We start from the raw sequence: 20,170 nt of genomic DNA on the forward strand, positions 1-20,170 counted from the left end.
GAAAAGCAAAGCACAATTCTTCCCAAGAATATTTCTGTGATTCACATTCTCTGAACCTCAGAAAAAGGAAAAACAATTCTTATTAGCTGTGCCTGTGTTTGTGCAAAAGTAGAATGCAATATAGAAATTGTTTACCCAGAGTGATGCTGTTTTGTTTCCTTGGCCTATCAGCTGTGTGTGTGTTGGGACTGTGGGCTGACAGCCACGAGGTTCTGTGCAGTGTGAGCAGTTGAGTGCTTGGCAGATTCAGTTTAGATGTAATGTAACATAGTGTAATATTATAATGAATAATATAGTATAATAAAGTAATTAATTAACCTTCTGGTAGGATGGAGTCCTCTCCATGCCATGGGGTTCCCTGCAAATCCTACAGGCTGCAGCCCCTCCATCTGCTGCTGGCTCTGCTGTCACTCCCAGCACAGGAGAGCAGTTCAGAGGATGTCATTGCAAAGCACTTGGAGACAATTGGCACTCTCTGCTAGCTGCACAGAACAACCACACACAGAGATTGTTTTTCATGAGTCAAGGTCTGTGTTGCCCCTGGCATTTGTTTTGTGGATAAATTGCAGGCATAAGCTCTGTCTCCCATATCTTCTTATCCAGGATGTCCTTCTGAAGGAAAAGGAAATGTGTTCTTTACTTCAGGGTTGTATACAACCCAGCCTTGCCTTGCCTGGGAAATTTAAATCACTCTGCTGCTCTTTGGCCACTTTCTAGCACTTGTAAAGCATATTAGAACAATAATGTTCTTGTCAGTGACATGGTGATTTGCCTTGCAAACCTCACAGCCTGGAAAGTCAGCTTGCAGACAGCCTGCAGAATTCACTTACTGAGAAGTGATAAGTAACCTGCCTTTCCTGTCCTCTGTCTCAGCAAATGAAAGAAACAAAGCCCATGAAGTGCCTGTAAAACATCTGCATGTGTGGAGTGGGAAGCTGCTCCTTTGGCAGCACTCAGAGCTCTCTCCTAGTCTTACAGGGACAGAGACACGAGCACCATTATCAGAGAGGAGCTCAGTATGCAAATACATCCATAAGAGGGGCTTGGAGTGTTGGAATGACCCTCTGGTGGCAGCACTGCACTCTCATCTGCCTTCCCACGTGTGGCAGGGCTCTGCAGTGGATGAAAGCAGTGGATTAGCACCCTGTTGGAGTGGAAGATGTAAATCCAGCTAGCAACGTGTGCAGGTCTGATTTTTGGTATTTCTTAGCCCAAAGGAAGACCTTTGGCATTTTCAGTCAATTCTGCCACTAGTTGGGAAGGCTCATCTGCTTCAGCTCAGGCTTGTTGAGAGCAGTATTTTATGTGGCACAATAATGCAAGAGAAAAGGAAAACTAATTCATATTTCAAAACATAGGAAAAAAACAGCACCCAGGGATTCACAGAGACTTTGGGTGCTTGCTGGGGTTGCTCTGAGATGGTGTGCTCTGTGAGTCAAGGTCTGATTTGCTAGAAGCAAATTCTCTGATGTGGGCTTCAAAGCTACAAAATACACCTGCCTGTGCAAAACAAGTGAAAAAGAACAAACTATCCATCTACATTAAAAACAAAAAAAAAAAAAAACAAAAAAAAACAAAAAAAAAAAAAAAAAAAAAAAAAAAAAAAAAAACAAAACTCCAGAAAAAATGCCATGGCATAAGCCAGATGTGAAGAGCCTTTGCTCTCCATGCTGATCAGTCATCCAGCCTTGGCATTTAAGTTTTTAAAAGACAGAACAACTTTTAGGTATTTTAAGTTTAATTTACTTTCTACTTGAAGCATGTCTCATTCAAGAGAAACTGTGCTGAAGAATTTGTGATTCTCTGTCAAAGCATGCTGGCCCTGCATTAAGCACATTCAAACCATTCCTGGCTAAATTCTTTTGCAGACCCTTCTCCATCATTAGCCAGTACTCCTACCACCACCAGGCAGCTCTTCTGCTTGAATAATTGCATTTCTGTAGAATTCTCTTTGCCAGAAAAGAAGTTGCTTGAATGTATGGTAGAGTTCACACAGATTGACTGTGAAAATGGACAGGTGAAAATTGTAAATAAGATTTAGCAATAAATTTTTTTACTGCCAGTGGTTGTGTCTTATCAGCTGGGAGTTTGTAACAAGCCTGCTTGATTGACAAGGTAGGGAGAAAAGCTAAAACAGAGACTTCTGCTGAACCTGGTCCTTTACTGCATCTAGGTGACCCCAGCAAAGCAGAAGACAGTGATGTCTGCAAACAAGCCTTTTTACTTTCTTTCCTTGTTTCTTCAAACACTCTCTTAACTGTTGATTCATTAGAAATTCACAAATAACTTTCTCTGTTCCTCAGCTAATTATTTTATTAAGTAAAAAGGCATCTGAAATGTCTGTCTGATCTAAACAGAATCCATCTGTAAATGGAAAACTTTTAGGATACTATTCATTCCAGGAATTTTGATGTTGTTAATTAAATGATGCAAGGGGAATATTTCTTAATAAGACCAATTAGTAGTGGAACTAGTGAAGGTCGTGCAGAATAGCAGTAATGATGTGCAAAAGTTTGGGCCTTACACAAGATGAATTGCTGGTTCCTGCCAGTTCCTAATATTGCATGGCTTGAAGCCAGCCCTGAAAACAGGACCTGCAAAGGGGCCCTGTCAATGCTCAGTGCCTATTTCTCCATATATTGAAGGATACATTTAGGGACCACAGACTTCAGCCTCATTTTTATTATTGCAGTATTTGGGGGAGAATGTAATGAAACATGCCATGTTTCTTTCTGGGTGGGAATGGCTGGAGTTCCCTGAAAACCAGCAGTGACAGGTCCTTGCTGTGGCTGTGTGGTGATAGAGCAGGAGAGGAGAAATCTCCCTTATTTTCCATATGGAGGCTTATTTTGGGAGATGAAGGGGTTCTTCAGGGAAGTCAGGGTTACCTTTCTGATGGTGTCCCCCTTCCAGAGGAAAAGGAGTGATGAGAGTTATAAACCAGAAGTTATTTCAGAAGCTATAGAGGAGTGAGGGGTCCTTACCAGCTTGAGGAGTGTCAGAACTGCAGGTGAGAGTTTGCATTTGGATGGGCCCTTGAAGTATCATTGAGCCCTGAGTTCTTTCCACTCCAGGACAGATCAGGTCAACCCAGACCTGCATCATTCTGCTACTGAGATAAAAATTAGTTGTTCCATGAGAAAAAGTTGTTTATGCCACCCTCTGATCAGTGATGGGTTTGCAGATGAGATGAACTATGGGATTTTTCAGGTGTTGCTGGTACCAAACTTTGTGCTGGGAATACAAACTCATTCCAGATTTTCCTGTTCATGGTATTAGTTTATTTTGCTAGTTTCCCTGGTGGCAAAGCTAGGAAATAGATCTGTCCAGGCACATTCAGAGCATGCAGGTTGTCATGGTAAAGTTCCTGATGCTTTATATTGAGTTTGTTTATTACAGAAGCTGTCTACCAACATCTGGGGTTTTTAAGTTTTCCTATCTGTGTAGAAAACTTCATATTTCTTCAAACCAGACATTATTACCTCAGGGTATTGACTCTGCATGTATAGAAATCTTAGACTCTCCTTGGAATATTTTCATTTCTCAGGGCTTGTTTTTTAGGTAAACATCTGCTGGTTTGAGGAAAAGTACATTCTGTAAGATATTTTGCCTGTAACACTTAATGTCCAGCATGGTGTGCCAGGAAAAGGGCAAATATCTGTCAATGCTGATAGGCCTTGTCTATCCCTTTTCTTTTTCACATTGCTACAATGTCTTTTTCCATTAATATCAAGCATGGACTGAGCAGCCACATGCTAGGAATCACCAAGTGGTATTTAAAAGATGTGTATCGTGACTCCAAGGCAAGCAGCACAAAAAGACCTCACACCATGCAGGCGTTCAGCATGTTGGGAAAAGGTGAGGTGGATACAGCCAGAGGCTCCAGTTGTCCCCTCTACCCATGGAGGACACACAGCACCTCACAGGGCTGGGCGAGCTTGTAGTGGCATTAAATGTCTGCCTAGGAGTGTTTCTGACTCTTCATCACATACTGAAGTTGGAACTTTTTCTGATGGTTGTCAGTGTTGTGGGATGTGCAGATAACTGAATATCCACCCTTCTTCTCTTGTATGTCTGGTCTAGTTGTGTAATCTGCCAGCATCTCCACTGTTCAGGGGCCAGCTGTGGTCCCAGAGTTCATCATGAATATGGAGATAATGAAAGAGTCTGGCAAACATTTTCAGGATAAACATTTTCCATTTTTGTCTTTTGCTATTTGAGAAACAGAGACTCAAGTGCAGCCTTTAAATCTTTTCTTGCTGTATCCTAATGTTTCAAAGGAGTTGTAATTTTGGATCTTGACTTGGAAACAATTTAAAGGCGGCTGATTTTCCATGGCTGGGAGTGCTGTGCTTCCTGACTAATCAGACTCTTTAGACATGTCTTAAATTGGGCACTGAAATAATAGATAGACAAGTGCAAGTAGTTGACTCAGCTCTATGGGGGTTTAGGCAAAGGCACTTTAACACACAGCTCTGATATGCTCTGAGTGTGCACACAGCCAGTTTGCACTCCTGGGCAGACAAGAGGTGAATGATTAAGGCACAGTAAGTCAATCATGGGAAACCATTAACCCATGCTCAACCAAGTGGTGTGCTCCAAATGGTCAGCCCCTCCTGGAAAAGGGTAGGCCTGTTCTATTTCAGTCAGGAGAGTCTCCTGCTAACATGGAGAATACCTGGCATAGTAAAACACTTCTTTCAAATACAGTAAAATTCATTATTTAGGCTTTCCATGCTTGCTCAAAGCCTTGAAAGATTCAGCAGGAGTCTCCACTGACATTAGATGAGGTCTGTTCTCCCAGCTAAGCTGCTGATTCTACACCTGCTACATAACCTGGAGCACCTATGTGAAGTAAAATAGGCAAAGAAAAGTGAGTGCAGCAGCTGTATGTGCATGTCAAGGGAATGGTTCTTCCAAATTTCCTGACTTGTTGGAGGTTTTTCTGGGGTTGTTTTTTTTTTTTTTGTTTGTTTTTGTGGTTTTGTTTTCTGTTTTCTTTTCTATTGTCTTCTGCAGGAAGACAATCACCTGTCCTGCCAGTGTAAGCACAGTTCTGGGCTACCTAGAACAGTTAAATCTGTAGCCAGACCAAAACCCAGTTAAATGCTGAATTTTTGAGGAGAAAAGAAATTTGAATAATTTCCAAGTTTTCTTTTCTTTTTATTTTTTGGAAGTATCTTTAAGAGGAGAAAGGAAGAGTTCTTTACTCTATTGCTTGAATAATGCTTTGAAGTTTGGTCCTTCGCCAAAAGCCTGTTGACAGTAACATCAGTGTTGGGCTGACTGGCATCATGTATTTCTTGGGAATCTTTAAAAGCTCTCTGAGCAGCTCACCAAGGAAGGAATTATTCCTCTGTCTTTTAATGCATGGGTAAGGAGCAGTCATTCAGTGATTTACCTGCCTTTTAGGGACAAATCTCTCAACCTGGTAGAGATCCAAGGTGTCTGACAGGGAAGTCACCTCTTTCTTTTTAACAACAAGTCAGGTGTCACCTTATGTTGCCATCATTTCCATACCTTCTCATTGTTCATGTACTATTTTTCTCAGAAAAAAATTGGATGGATAACCTCAGAGTTTCATTTTACACATATTTCCTGAAGATGCAAATCAACATCATTCTTTTTCACATGGTTTATAGCTATTGTTTCTTTTTTTTTTCCTCCTCCAGTTTTTTTGTAAAGAGGTTTATCTTAGGTGTTGATATTTCTTACAATAATTTTCTTACTAGTAGCTACGACAAAGTTTCTAATCTTCTCTCTTCCTTTTGTCCTCAGGAAATCCACTGACTGTGGCCTGCAAAGCTTTCTTTGGATTCAGTGGTGAATCAGGCCCCATGATCTACTGGATGAAAGGGGAAAAATTCATAGAAGAATTAGAAGGTCACATTAGAGAAGGCGAAGTCAGGTACTTTTTGAATTATTTACTATTAAAGATACTGTCCCACAGGCCTGTTGGGTTGACAAGTTTTTAATTGAAAGTGAAAATCATTTTCTGTCTAAAGAGTGATGGATGACTTGGAGCCAGGGCTGTGTGAGTTGCTCCCTAAAGACAGAGTAACTTGTGCCTGAAAATCTGTTACCAAATTCCCCTGATGGTTGGAAGCTGAAGCTTCTCCTGAGTGTTCTGGGGTTTGATTTTAGCCTTGTGTGGGATTGGTGCTGTCCACTGCAGGCATCCCGTGGGACCTGCCTTGGCAAGATGACATCCATTCCAGCACCACTGTTAATCTTGAAGACAAATGGTCTCCTGTCAAAGCCACCACACTTTTTCTTTTCTCCTGAATGTGTTTTGTGTATTTGATCCAGCTCTCAGTGTGCCTTAACCTGAGCCTTCAAGAATCAGCGTTTGTTCCTCCAGGTTTAACACGTAAGGGAGAGGAAGGAGTGGCTGTGTCCAATATCCAGGTTGTTCTGGGCTTTTTCTTAGGTGCTGGTTATCACTTGATGTAAGTTGTAAAGAAAACACACTTGTATCCCCATGAACTTCCATGGAATTTGCACCTTACTCTCCTCCTTAATAATTACCTGATAATTGTTTTTAAGCAAAGACTAAGTTATGGTTATACTATGGGCAAGGGGGTCCCAGCTCCTATAGATACAATGAATATAGATTATGATACAATGAATATGGATTATAAAGAAAGCCAAGGTCTTTTCACTTACCAGTGCACATTTTTTAATCTCGTGTCTGAATTTTTTGTTGCTTGTAAAGGTGATTTTGGGAGTTCAAGGGGAGAGAGGTCCCTTTGCTTTATTACTTGATCAATAATGTGAAGTTCAACCACTTAGCCACGAGTTGTTAAGATATACTTAATTGCACACAGATTAAATTTATCTTATATTGCCATTGTACAATCCTCTTTTGTGCTTCTGACCACAAAAAGCAATTATTGGAAACTTCTGCCAGTGTAAGTAATCAGCACTTAATGGCATTGTGCTCTCTCTGGTGTGTATATATATGAACAGAGTGATTTTGGTCCTGTTCTTCCCCTGCATCAAGACAATTTGAGGTTTGTATTTAAAGAGTGTTCTAGCTTTAGCACAGTTCAAAACTTTTCCTTTATGTACATTTATGAGTGAAACTGAGTTTGAAAAGGCTGTTACTTGTCCTTTGTTGTGCCATCTCGTTGCACATTCATGTTTCAAACTAATTTATCACAAGTCTCTTTTCTCATTCCGCTAAAATGCTTTGACTCAGTTTACAGACCCTGCACAATTCATTGAGTCTTCTCTTCAGCAAAGCTACTTATCACCTACCTAATCTCCTGTGATCACTGCCAGCATTTGAAACAGCATTTTCCAAAACACACTGCATCATTACCAGCAGTGCCCCAGTCCATCCCTTTTTTTATTTAGAAGTAGCTATGGTAACTGAACTGGTAACTTTTTGCAAATGATTTTTTGCCTGTAACAGCTCTTGTTTTTGTGTTCCATTACAGGTATGCTGCTTCAGGGGAGCTAAGCAGCACTAATTATTCTGTCAGTGCCCTGAGGCAGCCCACATCTTCCACCCAGATATATTTATTGATGTATTTAAAAATTGTCATGTGTGTTTCCAATTTGATGAGCCATGGTGACCTTGCTGGTTAGATGTCTTCTTAATCAGTTTGCTTTTCTATGTTGTTACCAAGACATTTCATTTTGAGAAGCTAAGAGTAGTACAGAATCCTTACAACCAGAACAAGATACTCCATGGCTTGGTTCTTTGGTACATTTCAACTCTGCATCCCCTATCTTGAATTAGTTCACAAATTTAGTAGCACTCTGAATTGATGGTGCTGTCCTTACCCTGGGCTGTGCCCATCCATTGTGTTGCTCAATTTTCTGTGTATGATGAGAGCCCAGGTTTGCAAGTGATGTGTGGGAGCACAAACCACCCATCCCCAGTGTGCAGAGTTAACACTCACTGTGCTGTCATGAAAGCACTAAAATAAGGATGCATGTAACCTGAGCATTCCTATTCAAATCCAGTCCATGCAGCTGGGTTTTGGTAAGAACACTTCACCAAGAGTAATATTTATGTCACTCTGGGCTTCTCAGTATTTATTAGACCTTTTTACAAATTTTCATGATAAAAAGTAACTCAAAGTATTGCAGGACTTGGAGACAATGCCACCCTGTCTGAGCTGCCCCCTTGTCTTCCCTTGAATTAAAATCCCCAGGTGTTAGACATGTGTGGAAGAGACTTTGCTTGCCAGGTGGGTTTTTTACAGCAGTAATGAAAAATGTCATATAAATTGAACCAGAGTTATTAAAGAAGGAATCAGAGTCTTTAAGCATGTCTTCAGAGTTGTCAGTTGTACCTAATTATCCCAGCAGCCCACAGCAAATTTCAACACCAGCTCTCTGCCATGGCAAAGTATTTTCAGACATAAATGTTGCTCTCTCAGACACCTATGAGTTACTTTTTTAGTTTTGGTTATTCTTCAACAGGTAACACTGCAGAATAGTTATAATGCTCATCTTGTAATGTATGTTTGTCCTTGTTTTGTCTCTCTTGTCCATTTTTAAAGTAGAAATAGTTTAACTCATCCTAGGGGCATGAAAAGAAGTGACTGGAGACATTTTGAATGGCAGCCTTATTTCTTCTGATTGATTTATTACCCACAGAAGCCAACAGATGGTTATGACATGCTCAGACAAGATAAGGATGCTGTTTTCTGTTAGGAGGGGGTGCTGGGGGCAGGAGGCACAACTCCCATAGCTGATGTGCTGGGTACTGGGCAGAGAAGCATGGAAGCAACAGCTCTCTCCTGAAAAGCTTACACTCCTCAAGCAGAAAAATTCAGGGCACAGAACAAGAAACACAAGGCAGGAAAGAGAGAGGGGAGGTCACTGTCATGCTGCCAGCTGAACGACTTTGCTTTGGAGAGGTGCTTGTGTACACACAGAACTCTCCTTTCATCTGCAGCCTGTTGTTAAGGAACAGAAGGAGGGGAGTAGATTCATAACCCTGTTCCCAGTTGAGATCCTCAGCTTTATAAAGAATGAACTTTTTTTTTCTAATCACAACTCTCATGTAGCTTATTAAAGGTTTGCAATTAATGCCTCTGTCTTGCAGAGAGACACAAGTGAAGCTTTCTTATGGCCTTGTTATCTGTGCTCATACAAAGACTGAAAATATTGGGGAAATATGGTCTCAAATAAAAGTGTTTTAAATTCAGATTCAACTTAGTGCATACAAGCACTGGGAAAATATGAACAAGGATTTGAAAAATCCAAGCCATTGCATAATTTTCAAAGAAAGCATCTCTATTCTGTAATGACACTTCCTTTTTAAAATTCATATTCTTACCTAAAAATTATTCACTAGACAAAATGTTTTGTCTCAGATCAAATAAAATGCTTCAGCCTGAAGAAAAAGAAGGCACTGAGTATTGTTTTTACATCACCCACCTTTCATTTCTCTCTTTCCATCCTGTTTGTTGTGAGTTTGTTAAGCACCATTGATTTAGCTATGCATTAAATGTTGTAATTACTCTTACAGTTTGTTCAGCAACCCAGAAAGAATGAGTTATTGTTTCCTCAACTTGTGAGAGCTGGCATGTGTTGACAGTGATGCTGGTGAAGCTTCCCCCACCTCAGATAGGGACAGAGCTTCATCTTCTGGGTGTGCTCCAAATGCTGTTGCACCTTTAAGGTCTTACTTGTTGATATTGTATTGTGCTCCATGTTCTCTGAACCAACAACAACAATTAATTAATCAATGCAATTAATTAAGGGCTGCGTGTGTATTTAAAAAATGCAGGTGACCAACTGTGCATTTCTGTGGCAATAATGTAAGTGTAGAGTGATGTTAAAAGAAAAAAGGAAGAAAAATGAAAAATCAGGACTGAAAGGTTTAACTAAGAGCTTTCTACACTTTGCTGCTAGCATAATGCTTAAATGTTTTTCAGCATTTTCATGATAGATCCCACTCTATAGATTTCCCTTGCTAAAAATTGCTATTAGAAGATATGTAAAAAAAAAGTTGTCAGTCCAAATATATTGGATTTTTTTTTTTTTTTATGAAAACTCCTCTTTAGCTGATTATGTATTATTTAAATTTAGGTTATGGGTCAATTATTTTATCTTACATACATGTAGTTTAGATATAGATAAAAATAACAGTTTCTTTTATCTTAACTGTTATGTGTCTCCATTTTTCTTCTGTGTAAAATATCCTGAGTACAGTAAACAAGAAAATCTGAACATTTGCAGAATGCTCCAGATTAGTTTCCCAGATATCTTCTCTGTTAATGATTATATTGTTCCTTGCAGCATGATTGGTAGACCAAAAGTTGTTGGGCATACTGTTTACCAGCAGAGTGGCTTTCCTGAGTCTTTATATAGATATAGCAGAATAATAGGTAAATGAGAATTGATTTACCTCACTCCCAGTGATTTAGGCTGAGTATCCAAACAGACCAGGCTTTCAGAGGAGGATTTTTTCTGGCCAGAAATTGTGCAAATTCAACCTTTCTTCCAGTATTTCACCACTTGGACTCTGGACCAGAATTTTAAAAAAAAGGAAAAAAAAAGAAAAGAAAAAAGAAGCATAATCAATAAGAATGAATTTGGGGGAAAAAAAAAATGCAATCCAAGTTTCCAAATTCAACACACACACACACACACCCCTTGTTTTTAAACTAATGTTTTTCCACTTGCTTTTTTGCAAGTTATGCTGCCACAGTGAAAGAGGCTGAATTGTTGTGGATGCTCTGGTGCCTCTTCTGAGTTACTGCAGGGATGTGTTTGTAGCAGTCAGGCCTGCATTTTTGATTGTCTAGTGCAATGCCCTCATACTTCTCTTTAGATTTGTTTTCAGTGTGTTTGGAGTTCCATGGATGTCATGTGAAATCATGTACATAAGGAAACGTGTGCACACACAATGTCTTTGGTTTATAAAAGAGAAGTTTGGGGTTTGCTATTACTGAAAAATGTGATTGTCTCCAGCAGAGTTTCCATCCAGAGCAGGCAACACTCTGGTTCATTACTTCCCATCCACTTTCCTCCTTTCAGTCTCCGGAGAAAATATTTCTTTTTTGGTGACCCTGAGTTTTATTTCTGCCTTTACCTCACAGTGCTGTGCAGTCTTTTCAGAGAACAGACTCATTGAAGTACCACGTGCAGTGGTGATTTCACAGGTGACTCTGAGGGCACCCCACATTTTCTGTTTACCTTCTTGTGCAGCATTACACAAACCAGGATCAAATTTATCTGGTGGATTTTACTTGACGTTGCATTGCTCTGTTCAAAGGTGCAGCAACTTTTTCTTGAGCAAGTGATAAGTCTTTTGAGAGAATAGGGTATTGTATTTTTAGACTTAATGTCAGCAGCAGAAAGGGTGCATTTACTTTGCATTCTTTTTAATGCTCACATGAGAACAATGACATGAAAAGGCTGTACCTCTGGCCTGGAAGTCTGCTAGAACTTTTATTGCATTTGTGGGGATTTTGCACATCTCCTCTTTCCTCTCAAAGGAGGAGGGAGCTCTTGTTCTTGACACTGTTCCCCTTAAAAGTCAGGATCTACCCCAGAAAATAGAGGAAAATTCCAAGGAGTAGCACAGCTCCTTCTGTTGGTTTTCCACACTGAATTAAAATGTATTACAATAGCCAGCCTTTAAATTGCCCTGTAATTTGTTCACTGATTGCTTAGTAGGACATCCCACTTCTGGAAAATGGATATTTGTCACTTCTTTTAAAAGAAGCATTGTTTTTAGAATTTAATTCTGATGAAACCAAGAAACAAACCACACATAACCACTGTGCTCATGGCCACTGCACTTGGTTCAGCTCCTCACTAGACATGGCTGGAGAAAAAGCCTTCTGGTGGTTATGGAAAATGCCTCTGGGAAGGCTCTTTCAGGCAACATGAGTCTCCTTTCCCCAGGAGTGAAGGAGGGCAGGGAACATTGTCTTATGCTGAGAAATGATAGTGCTTTGGGGAATCTGCCATCCATATTAATTCAGTTAAAGCAAAGGCTGTATCCTTCCTTCCAGACTCCTCAGAGAACATCTTGGAGAAAAAGAAGTTGAGTTGACATTGATCTTTGATGCTGTAGAGGAGGCAGACCTGGCTAACTACACGTGTCATGTGGAGAACAGAAATGGACGGAGACACGCCAGCGTTCTTCTGCGCAAGAAAGGTAATTCTCTCTTTCTTAGTTATCTGTGACCTCACCTGCCTCAGCAGCAACTCATCAGTCAGAGGTCTGCTGACCTCTCTGAGCCAGGCTGGACTCCTGTGTGCCTGCTTGGAGCTGAAGTGTGCTTGTGTGCAGCTTCAGTTTACCATTTGTGGGGAAAAAAATCATGGGTTGTTCTTCGGTGTCTAGAAAATTGGCCTTGCAGGTGATGCACTTGCCTGGAATAGAGTCATCCATAAGGCACCATTAATCAGGGGAAGTATTTTGGACTAAACAACCTATGAATTTGACCCAGAACTGACTAACTAGGCCAGCTAAAACTTAAATTTCTTAGAACAGGTGCCCTGGCAGTGAGGTCAGATGTTCTTATGTTTCTCCACTTCCTGGCTTTGTGTTTTAAATTGAAAGCTTTAAGCTGTCTTCATGCATTTTGATTTCTAACAGCATCAGGAATCAAAACATGCAATGGGAGCTACAAATACATGGAGAGTTACCCCATCATGGTTGTCTCGCTTGATACTGCTCTGAATGGAGAGCAGCACTACTGACAAATTACCTACAACAGAAAGGAAACCGTTGGGATCTGAATGTGCCAAATTTAAAATGTGCTGCTGTGCTCTGTGTTTGAAAAAGTCACTATCAAGGGAGTGTAACAGTGTCCCATGGCAGTTCTTCTGTTGTTTGTTCAATCAGCTCTCCTATTCATAAGTGGGCTGACATTTAGATTGGATGCTGATCTCTCTGAGATACAGTGTATTAGGAAACATAAAAGCTGTAAGAATAGTAATTGTTGGGAAAGCAAAGGAAGGTTCCACTCTTGGGGCAAAGCTGTTATGTGAAACCACAGAACTTCAGCACAGGAGGTTGACTAAAGAGTTGATACATTATCCAGACCTCTGCCATCACTCCTGGATGTAAATTATTTTGCCAAAACAGGAGAAGAAAAATTGTTTTCATGAGGCAAATCTGAAAGGGCTGCTGCAGTGCTTTGTGTGCTTTCACTGTGGCAAAGTTGGAATAAAGGAATGTTGATCTAGCAGATCATTCTGCTATCTACTACAAACTTCCACACAGGAGGGCTCTGCAGAGGGATCTGGACTGGCTGGGTCCATGGGCTGAGGTGTGTGAGGTTCCGCAAGGCCAAGTGCTTGGTCCTGCTCTTGGGTCACAACAGGCTCCAGGCTGGGCCAGAGGGGCTGGAAAGCTGCCAGGAACTGGGGATGCTGGAGTCACCATCCCTGAAGGGATTTGAGAGCCATGCAGATGTGGCCCTCGTGGGCATGGTTTAGTGGTGGGCTCAGCAGTGCTGGTCTAATGGTTGGACTCAATCATCTGGGAGGTGTTTTCCAACCAAAACAATTCTACAATTCTGTGATCTAAACTGATAGGTTGTCACAGCTTTAATTAAGGAATCTGGTCAACATGATGAAGGATTAGGGTCTAATGCAAAAAGCATTCTAACTTTCCTTCCACTGAACTTCATAAATATACAACTGATAGTAAGTATATCTCTGTTGGCACTGGTGAATGTTCTGCTGTGTGCATATAGTAGAATAACAAGCTCGGTTTATTTATAACAAAAAAATGCAGATATTTCAGAGCTCTGCTGGAATTATGGAAGAAGCACTGCTGAATACAGAATTTGGAGGTGGAAAGGATCACTTTGCAGCTACTATTTCATTTCTCTCTGCACTGTGGCTGTAGAAAACTTATATTCCCCTCAGGCACTCTCAGTAGTTGATTTTCAGGCTATTAAAGTGTCATTTAAAATAACCACTGTATTTTACTGTGTCCTTTGACTGCCTGTCCTATTGTCCTCTTTGTTATTTATTAAGTTCTCACAAATACTTGACCAAACTTTTCCTTTCTGCAACTTGATTTAATTGCTTCTTATCCTAACTTTCTCCAGCTTAGATTTTACTGTAGATATTCATGAGTCAGGAAATACTACTGTATTTACTGAGCTGGGACAAGATTTAGGGCAGGACTTGCAGAAACTGTTGACCAGCATCCTTTGTGCATGTCAAAGAAGGGATTTCTATTGCAATGTGCTGCAGCACAGATCTCTCAGTCAGAGAAATCCTCCTCCCTCCAAAGTCTTACCTGTTAAGAGCTGCATTATCCATGTATGACAAGAGGCACTTGTAGCTCTGTTTTGTCTTCAGACCTGCCCTCTGTTCAGGGTTATTTTCTGGCTTGGATAAAAAACAGGAAAAAACCCAAAACCTAAGTTGTAGATGTTGTATAAGATTTTCTAGGGTTCTTGTTTTGACATCAGATGGTTATTTTTAGCTCGTAATTTGCTTTGAAAAAAAAAAAAAAAAAAAAGAAAAATTCCTGTTCACATGTTTCAGGGAAAATATATTAAATTATTTTGATGTATTAGTGGTACAGTCCCCTCTAACCTTCAGGGGAATACAGGAGTGGCTTTTTGCACAGCTCCAGTGTAGCACCAGAGCATGTGCCATCATTTAGGATTATTTTTATTGTTTGGGATTTTCACCTGAAAAAGAACCAAATCAAGTTTCAAACCCAAAGCCACCAATGCAAAGGCAGAGTCAGACATGCTCCTAAGACCTGAACAAAACTGTCTGCTGTCACATTCTTCTTTACTGACTTAATTCAAGACCACATTGTTACTTGCTTTCAAGCAGTTCAGAAATAAGTTCTGGACTATCCTGGGTTGGGTTTGCTTTTATTTATTTTTTCTCCATGCTGTCCTAGCATATTTGGTGCTCAAATAACATGGAAATACCATATACACCCAGTTGTCCCTTAGTTGTGGGAATAGTTCAGGATTCCCTTCAAAAGGGTTTGAAAACAGTCCAGAATTTAGTGTCTGAAGTCTACATAGTCTATAATATAACTGTTCTGAAAGATAAATAACTTGTCAGAAACCGCAGAATAAAGTCAGACCATGCTTTTAGTGGCAAGAAGCAGTGAATTGAGATAAAAGTAAATATTATGATGACTTTTTCTCATGATTTTTTAAAGGAAGCTGCCTTTAATTAAGACATGCAAGGAACTAGTTTTAGGGGGCATGGGTTTGAAACTGATGCATTGCTAAATTATGAGGAACTTTTAAAATGTAGTTGTCTCTCACTTATTGGATATTTATGAGACTTTTGCTATTTTAAAGACCACAATCCTCTGAAATATGTATAATATATTGTGGCAAGGTCCTTCTACGTTATTTTACATTAGAAACTATCAATATTATTATTTTCTATTTTTAATTCACTATTATAGCACAGAGAGCAGATTCAACTTTCTTTTCTTTAGTGTTGGATATGCTGCTTCCTTATTTATCTCAGTGAGGACCACTTGAGGAGGAAGGAATTAATCAGATGCCATAGCTAAGTAGAGTAGGCAAGAAAATTGAACATCCTGGGTTTTTCTCATTGCCTCCACTTCGGAATGGAAATAAGGAGACCTCAAAAGACTCAGCTTTTCCCATAAGGAAAGCCCCTTTTTCCATAAGGACTCTTCTGGAGTCCTTATGTCTGTACTCTAGGAGAGTTCATAGGGCAGAAGGACAAATACTGGACCTGCAAAAACTGATCAATTTTGCCTTTAGAGCTGGATTTTGTGGTTTGCTTAATACCCTGCTATTCCCCCCACCAAAGTGGGCAAGACTCTGTGCTCCTGCAAGAGAGCTGCAAGAGGGCTGCAAGGCTCAGCATTTTCTTTCCTTCCAAGCTGGCAGTTGTGCCATCATCTCCATTTCCTAGCAAAAAAGATTCAGTACAATTAAAAAAATAAAATCCCTTCAAAAGGGATTTTAACCAACTCTGTTCTCCATTTGCCTAGATTTATCCCCCAGAGGATGCAGGCTTTATCATGCAGTGTAGTAAAAGTCCCATGAATTCCCTGAGTTCTCAGAGAGATTAAGTAGCTATTATAATAGAGTTTTTCCATCTATTAGTCCATGATTTCTTGCCAGACAGACATCAGAGATACTGTAAACTGGGAATAGCTTGACATCTGATGTTAATTATTGAAATAGAAGGCATGGTGAGGCAAAAATAACCCCCAAAGATATGCAGCTAATTTCCTTTTTATCTTGAAAGTGACACAAATGACATATGAGTAATTTTTTCTGACCTAAGTTTTAGAACAATAAATATCACAAGAACTTTGTCCCAGCTGTGTGAGTTTGGCAACTTCTCACTGTGTTTGTCACAGCAGCAAATATCTTCATGACATCTTATCTGAACCAATACAGGCTGTGAGAGTCAAATTGTCATCCTCTGTCTTTTATGGCTAAGTAATATGCCAGGTGGTGTTAGGAGCAATATTACTTTCAGAGGACATTTCAGGATAAAGAGCAATGCTGTTCAAGTTAGTGCCTTGCATCAGATGGAGCTCGGGACTGGTATCCAAGGGGTTTATCCCATTTTGTCATTGGTTTGCTGAATGACCTTGAATGTGCTGCTTCTCTTTTCCAAGCCTGGTTCCCCAGCTGTAAAAGATGGATCATTGTGTCTGGGTGCATTTGTGAAGTTCTTTGACTTCTTGTGATGTTTCCTACAAAAGCATCTGAGTAGAAAATTTTAGCTAACACTAGGTCCCATTAAATTATAATGTGAGCTCTTCAAATATGTGAGAGCCCTGTTAGCAGCCATGCCAAACAAAGTGGCTCTTTGCAGCCTGATGTGTGCTCCTGGCTTCTTGTGTTATCTTGGGCTTCCTGCAAGCCCAACTCATTTTCCAGTGGTCCAGCTGAAGCCCTGGCTTGGCAGCTCACATCAGCTTGTCCTCAGGCTTCACAAATAGGAAACCAAAGCTGTCTAATTTGGAGGGAAGGGACCAGATCCTGCCCAATCTGTCCTCACATGCTGAGTACAGCATTTGATGCACTCTCCCAGTGCAGATGTTTCAAACTCCACCAGCTCATTAAAAGATGGTTACTGCTCTGTGTAAAATCACTGCATAGTTCCTGTGTAGGAGATTTACGTGTGTAGCCTCAAATGCATTCTGGATTTCAGATGGTTATTTCAGATGAGCAGTAGATGGAGTAAATGAGTAAAATTAAGTAATAGGCAATGGACAAAATTATTAGGAATTTTTAATGTTGTGGTGGTTGTAATTGGAAGCTGCACAATTTTATGTGGAATTGTATAGTGGATTAGAGAAAATATAGCTTGTAAAGATCATAACCTTTTTGCCTTTCCTTGCTAATTTTAGATTTGATCTACAAAATAGAACTTGCTGGAGGACTGGGAGCCATCCTTCTTCTGCTTATTTTGCTCGTGACCATCTATAAGTGCTACAACATAGAGTTAATGCTGTTCTACAGACAGAACTTTGGAGGAGATGAAGCAGCTGATGGTAAGCAGTTGCACAGGAAACTCAATATATGCAATGGAGATATTTCAGAGACCCAAAGTGGTGAGATTGAAATGAATCCTAAGACACCTGCTGCTGGTTTAAACTACTAAACACCCAACAGTGTAAAGCCCTAAGACTTGCTCCCAAAGCCCCCTAAGATCAATGAGTCTTTCCACAGAAATGTCACTGGGCTCTGCCACGAGCAAAAGGGAGCCAGGAAAATTGTTCATGAGTCTGCTACAGAGGCTCACATGTCATTTGTGAACTCTTCACATTCATGTGTCCAGTGCCACATGTGCCCAGGGTCCCCTCTCCTGAGGTCCACACTGTAAATCTGAGCAGCCTTTCACCAGGTGTTCTTCATGAAGCATTTTCATTGAATTGCCACCAGGCTTCCAGTGACCTCCTCTGAACAGTGAGAGGTGATTGCTATGAGGTTACCTCAGCTCATTGGGAGACTGTAAACAACTTGGTGGGAATGTGCAACTTGCCTGGGGTGTATCTTTAGGAATAAAATAGACTGTTTTTTATTTTAAAGAAAAACTTTTCTGTTTTTCTTTCCCCACCTCCCCTCTCACTAGCATATATTCTGCTTGATGCCTAAAGCTAAGCTTGTATTTTTAAATTGAAGCTTTAATTCTTCTGAATATAGAACATTCTTCTCCTATGAAGTTGGTGTAAGCCCTGTAAACTAAATCCCAGTCTTTAAATCCTATTACTATGTTCTTAACACTTATTTTATAATTAATATGCTATTAATATGCATCTAAGTAGTATCTGCTAAGGAGACAAAGTGCAGTATTCAAGTACAGGTGCTTGCCATAGCCCACTGCAACACTGAGCAGTCACACAGGCTCTGGAATGGTACATCCAGAAACTCTAATGTGTTTGAAAAGAGAGCAGGGAACACATTTTCCATAGTGCCAAAACAATGTGCAGTTGCACAGACATGTTGCTTCCTGCAATTGGCATTTCTGTTATCTCAGTGATAAATGTTTCTGTTTCACAATGGGCAGATATGGTGGGAAAAGGCTCCACTGTGATGAAATCCACAGGAGTCTTGGAGAATGGATGGAATGACATCTTGGGAACTTTAGAAAGAGAAAGGGTCATCCTTGTGGGTCCTTTCCAGCTCAGAATACTTTGTGATTCTGTGATAAATAGCAGAAATAGGGATCAGGAAAATTGCTCTTCCTCAATCCTTCATGACTGGGAAAAAAAAAAAAATTATGCTTTTTCCATACTCTACAATACTGCACAATATTTATACTGGTACCTAGGACAAAGGGAAGGGTGAGATTATGTGGTTTGAGAAATACTTTACCTGAAACACCTTGGGATTACACCAACATAATATCCCTGCTTCACACCAACCAAAAATGGTAGCTTCCTCCAGCCTGCTTCAGTTTGTTTATCCTGTGTTTTCAGCATGAAACTGCTGCATTTTTACTCATATAAAAAATACTTGTTTCAATCACTTTTTAATTTATGAAACAATATTATTTTCTCATTGTTTATAGAGGAAGCCCCATGAGTACATAGGGGTTTTTGTCTGCCTATAAATTTTGAAAACAACCTTTTCTTTTTCCAGTGCATAATTGTAGACTTTTCACAGCTTTGTGTCCTGTTCTGATCCTGCAGGATGGCAGATGGAGGCAGAATGTTACAGAAGTCAAAGCATATATGGGGATGTTTGTTTCTTCTCATATAGGGGAAGCATACAGAGCTCCTATGAGCACTCAGCTGTATGGATGCAATCACAGGGTCATTTTCCACTTGTATGTGTATTTCTTTATAAAAGATTTGGAACTCAACAGATCTGCTTTATTCCTATTTCTAAAAATACTCCACGTAAGCAATGTTGGACACACTCACTTCCTGTGTTGTGTGTAGCATTGCTTTTAGAGACGATGCCACTGAGGATTAAAGGATCCATTTAGGAAATGGCTCCAAATAGTGCTGCTCCCAGAGCCAGCAGTGGGTGAGTGTGGGCAGCTCCTCCTTCTCTGCCCTGGTACACAGAGCTCGTGGGCAGCCAGCAGGGGCTGTGGAGCTGTAGCAGCACTGCATGAGCTGCCAGCAGCCCGAGGGAGCTGCTCTGTCAGCCTCCTGCTGGCTGCCACTGTGGGCTGGGCTGGCTGGCCAGGGGCTCAGGGACCCTGGTGCTCTGCAGCTCCCGGACTGTGCAGGGATGCTGCCTCCAGGATCACTGGCATCTCTTAAAAGGTTTTGGCAGGCTTCCTCATGGACAGGGAGGCAGGTTTTGGATAGGCCACCAAAGCTGGCTGGCCTGTTGACTTCAGAGGAATGTCAGCAAGCCAGGTGGACATCTTCCATCGTCCCCTACAGCCACGGTGGCACTCGGCAAATTGCCTTTTACAAATATGTAATTATTCACATGCTTTGACTACAGCTCTGACCCTCATGGGTCTGGCTGTGTGTCAGGAATTATAAGTAACCATCAGTTCAAGGTCATCAAGAGACATATTTTATTATTATTAGGTATTTGTTCTTTTTATCAGAATATATTGAGGAATTTTAACTGTTTTAATTATCTTTCATGTGCACTATTCTTTACAGATAATTGGTACTCAGAAACCCTCCATTCACGCAGTTTTCTTCTCACAACATTAACTATTTGATTTTTCATTTTCTGTAAATAATGGCAGCTGGGCTCTTCCCTAGAGGCTGAATTGCTGAAGGTTG

At 40.5% G+C, this 20,170-nt stretch overlaps 1 protein-coding gene across 5 annotated transcripts in view; it reads left to right on the top strand.

The window, feature by feature from the left end:
• Positions 1-20,170, top strand: part of IL1RAPL2 (interleukin 1 receptor accessory protein like 2) — a 337,388-nt gene that overhangs the window by 304,724 nt on the left and 12,494 nt on the right. For all 5 annotated transcript variants that reach the window (XM_077185966.1, XM_054641407.2, XM_077185965.1 and 2 more), the window contains 3 exons: positions 5,779-5,908; positions 11,988-12,133; positions 17,321-17,464. In XM_077185966.1, the coding sequence (XP_077042081.1) occupies positions 5,779-5,908; positions 11,988-12,133; positions 17,321-17,464 (420 nt within the window). The remainder of the gene's footprint in view (positions 1-5,778; positions 5,909-11,987; positions 12,134-17,320; positions 17,465-20,170) is intronic.

The sequence above is a fragment of the Agelaius phoeniceus genome, chromosome 14 (genome assembly GCF_051311805.1).
Source record: "Agelaius phoeniceus isolate bAgePho1 chromosome 14, bAgePho1.hap1, whole genome shotgun sequence".
In the NCBI taxonomy this organism is placed as follows: domain Eukaryota; kingdom Metazoa; phylum Chordata; class Aves; order Passeriformes; family Icteridae; genus Agelaius; species Agelaius phoeniceus.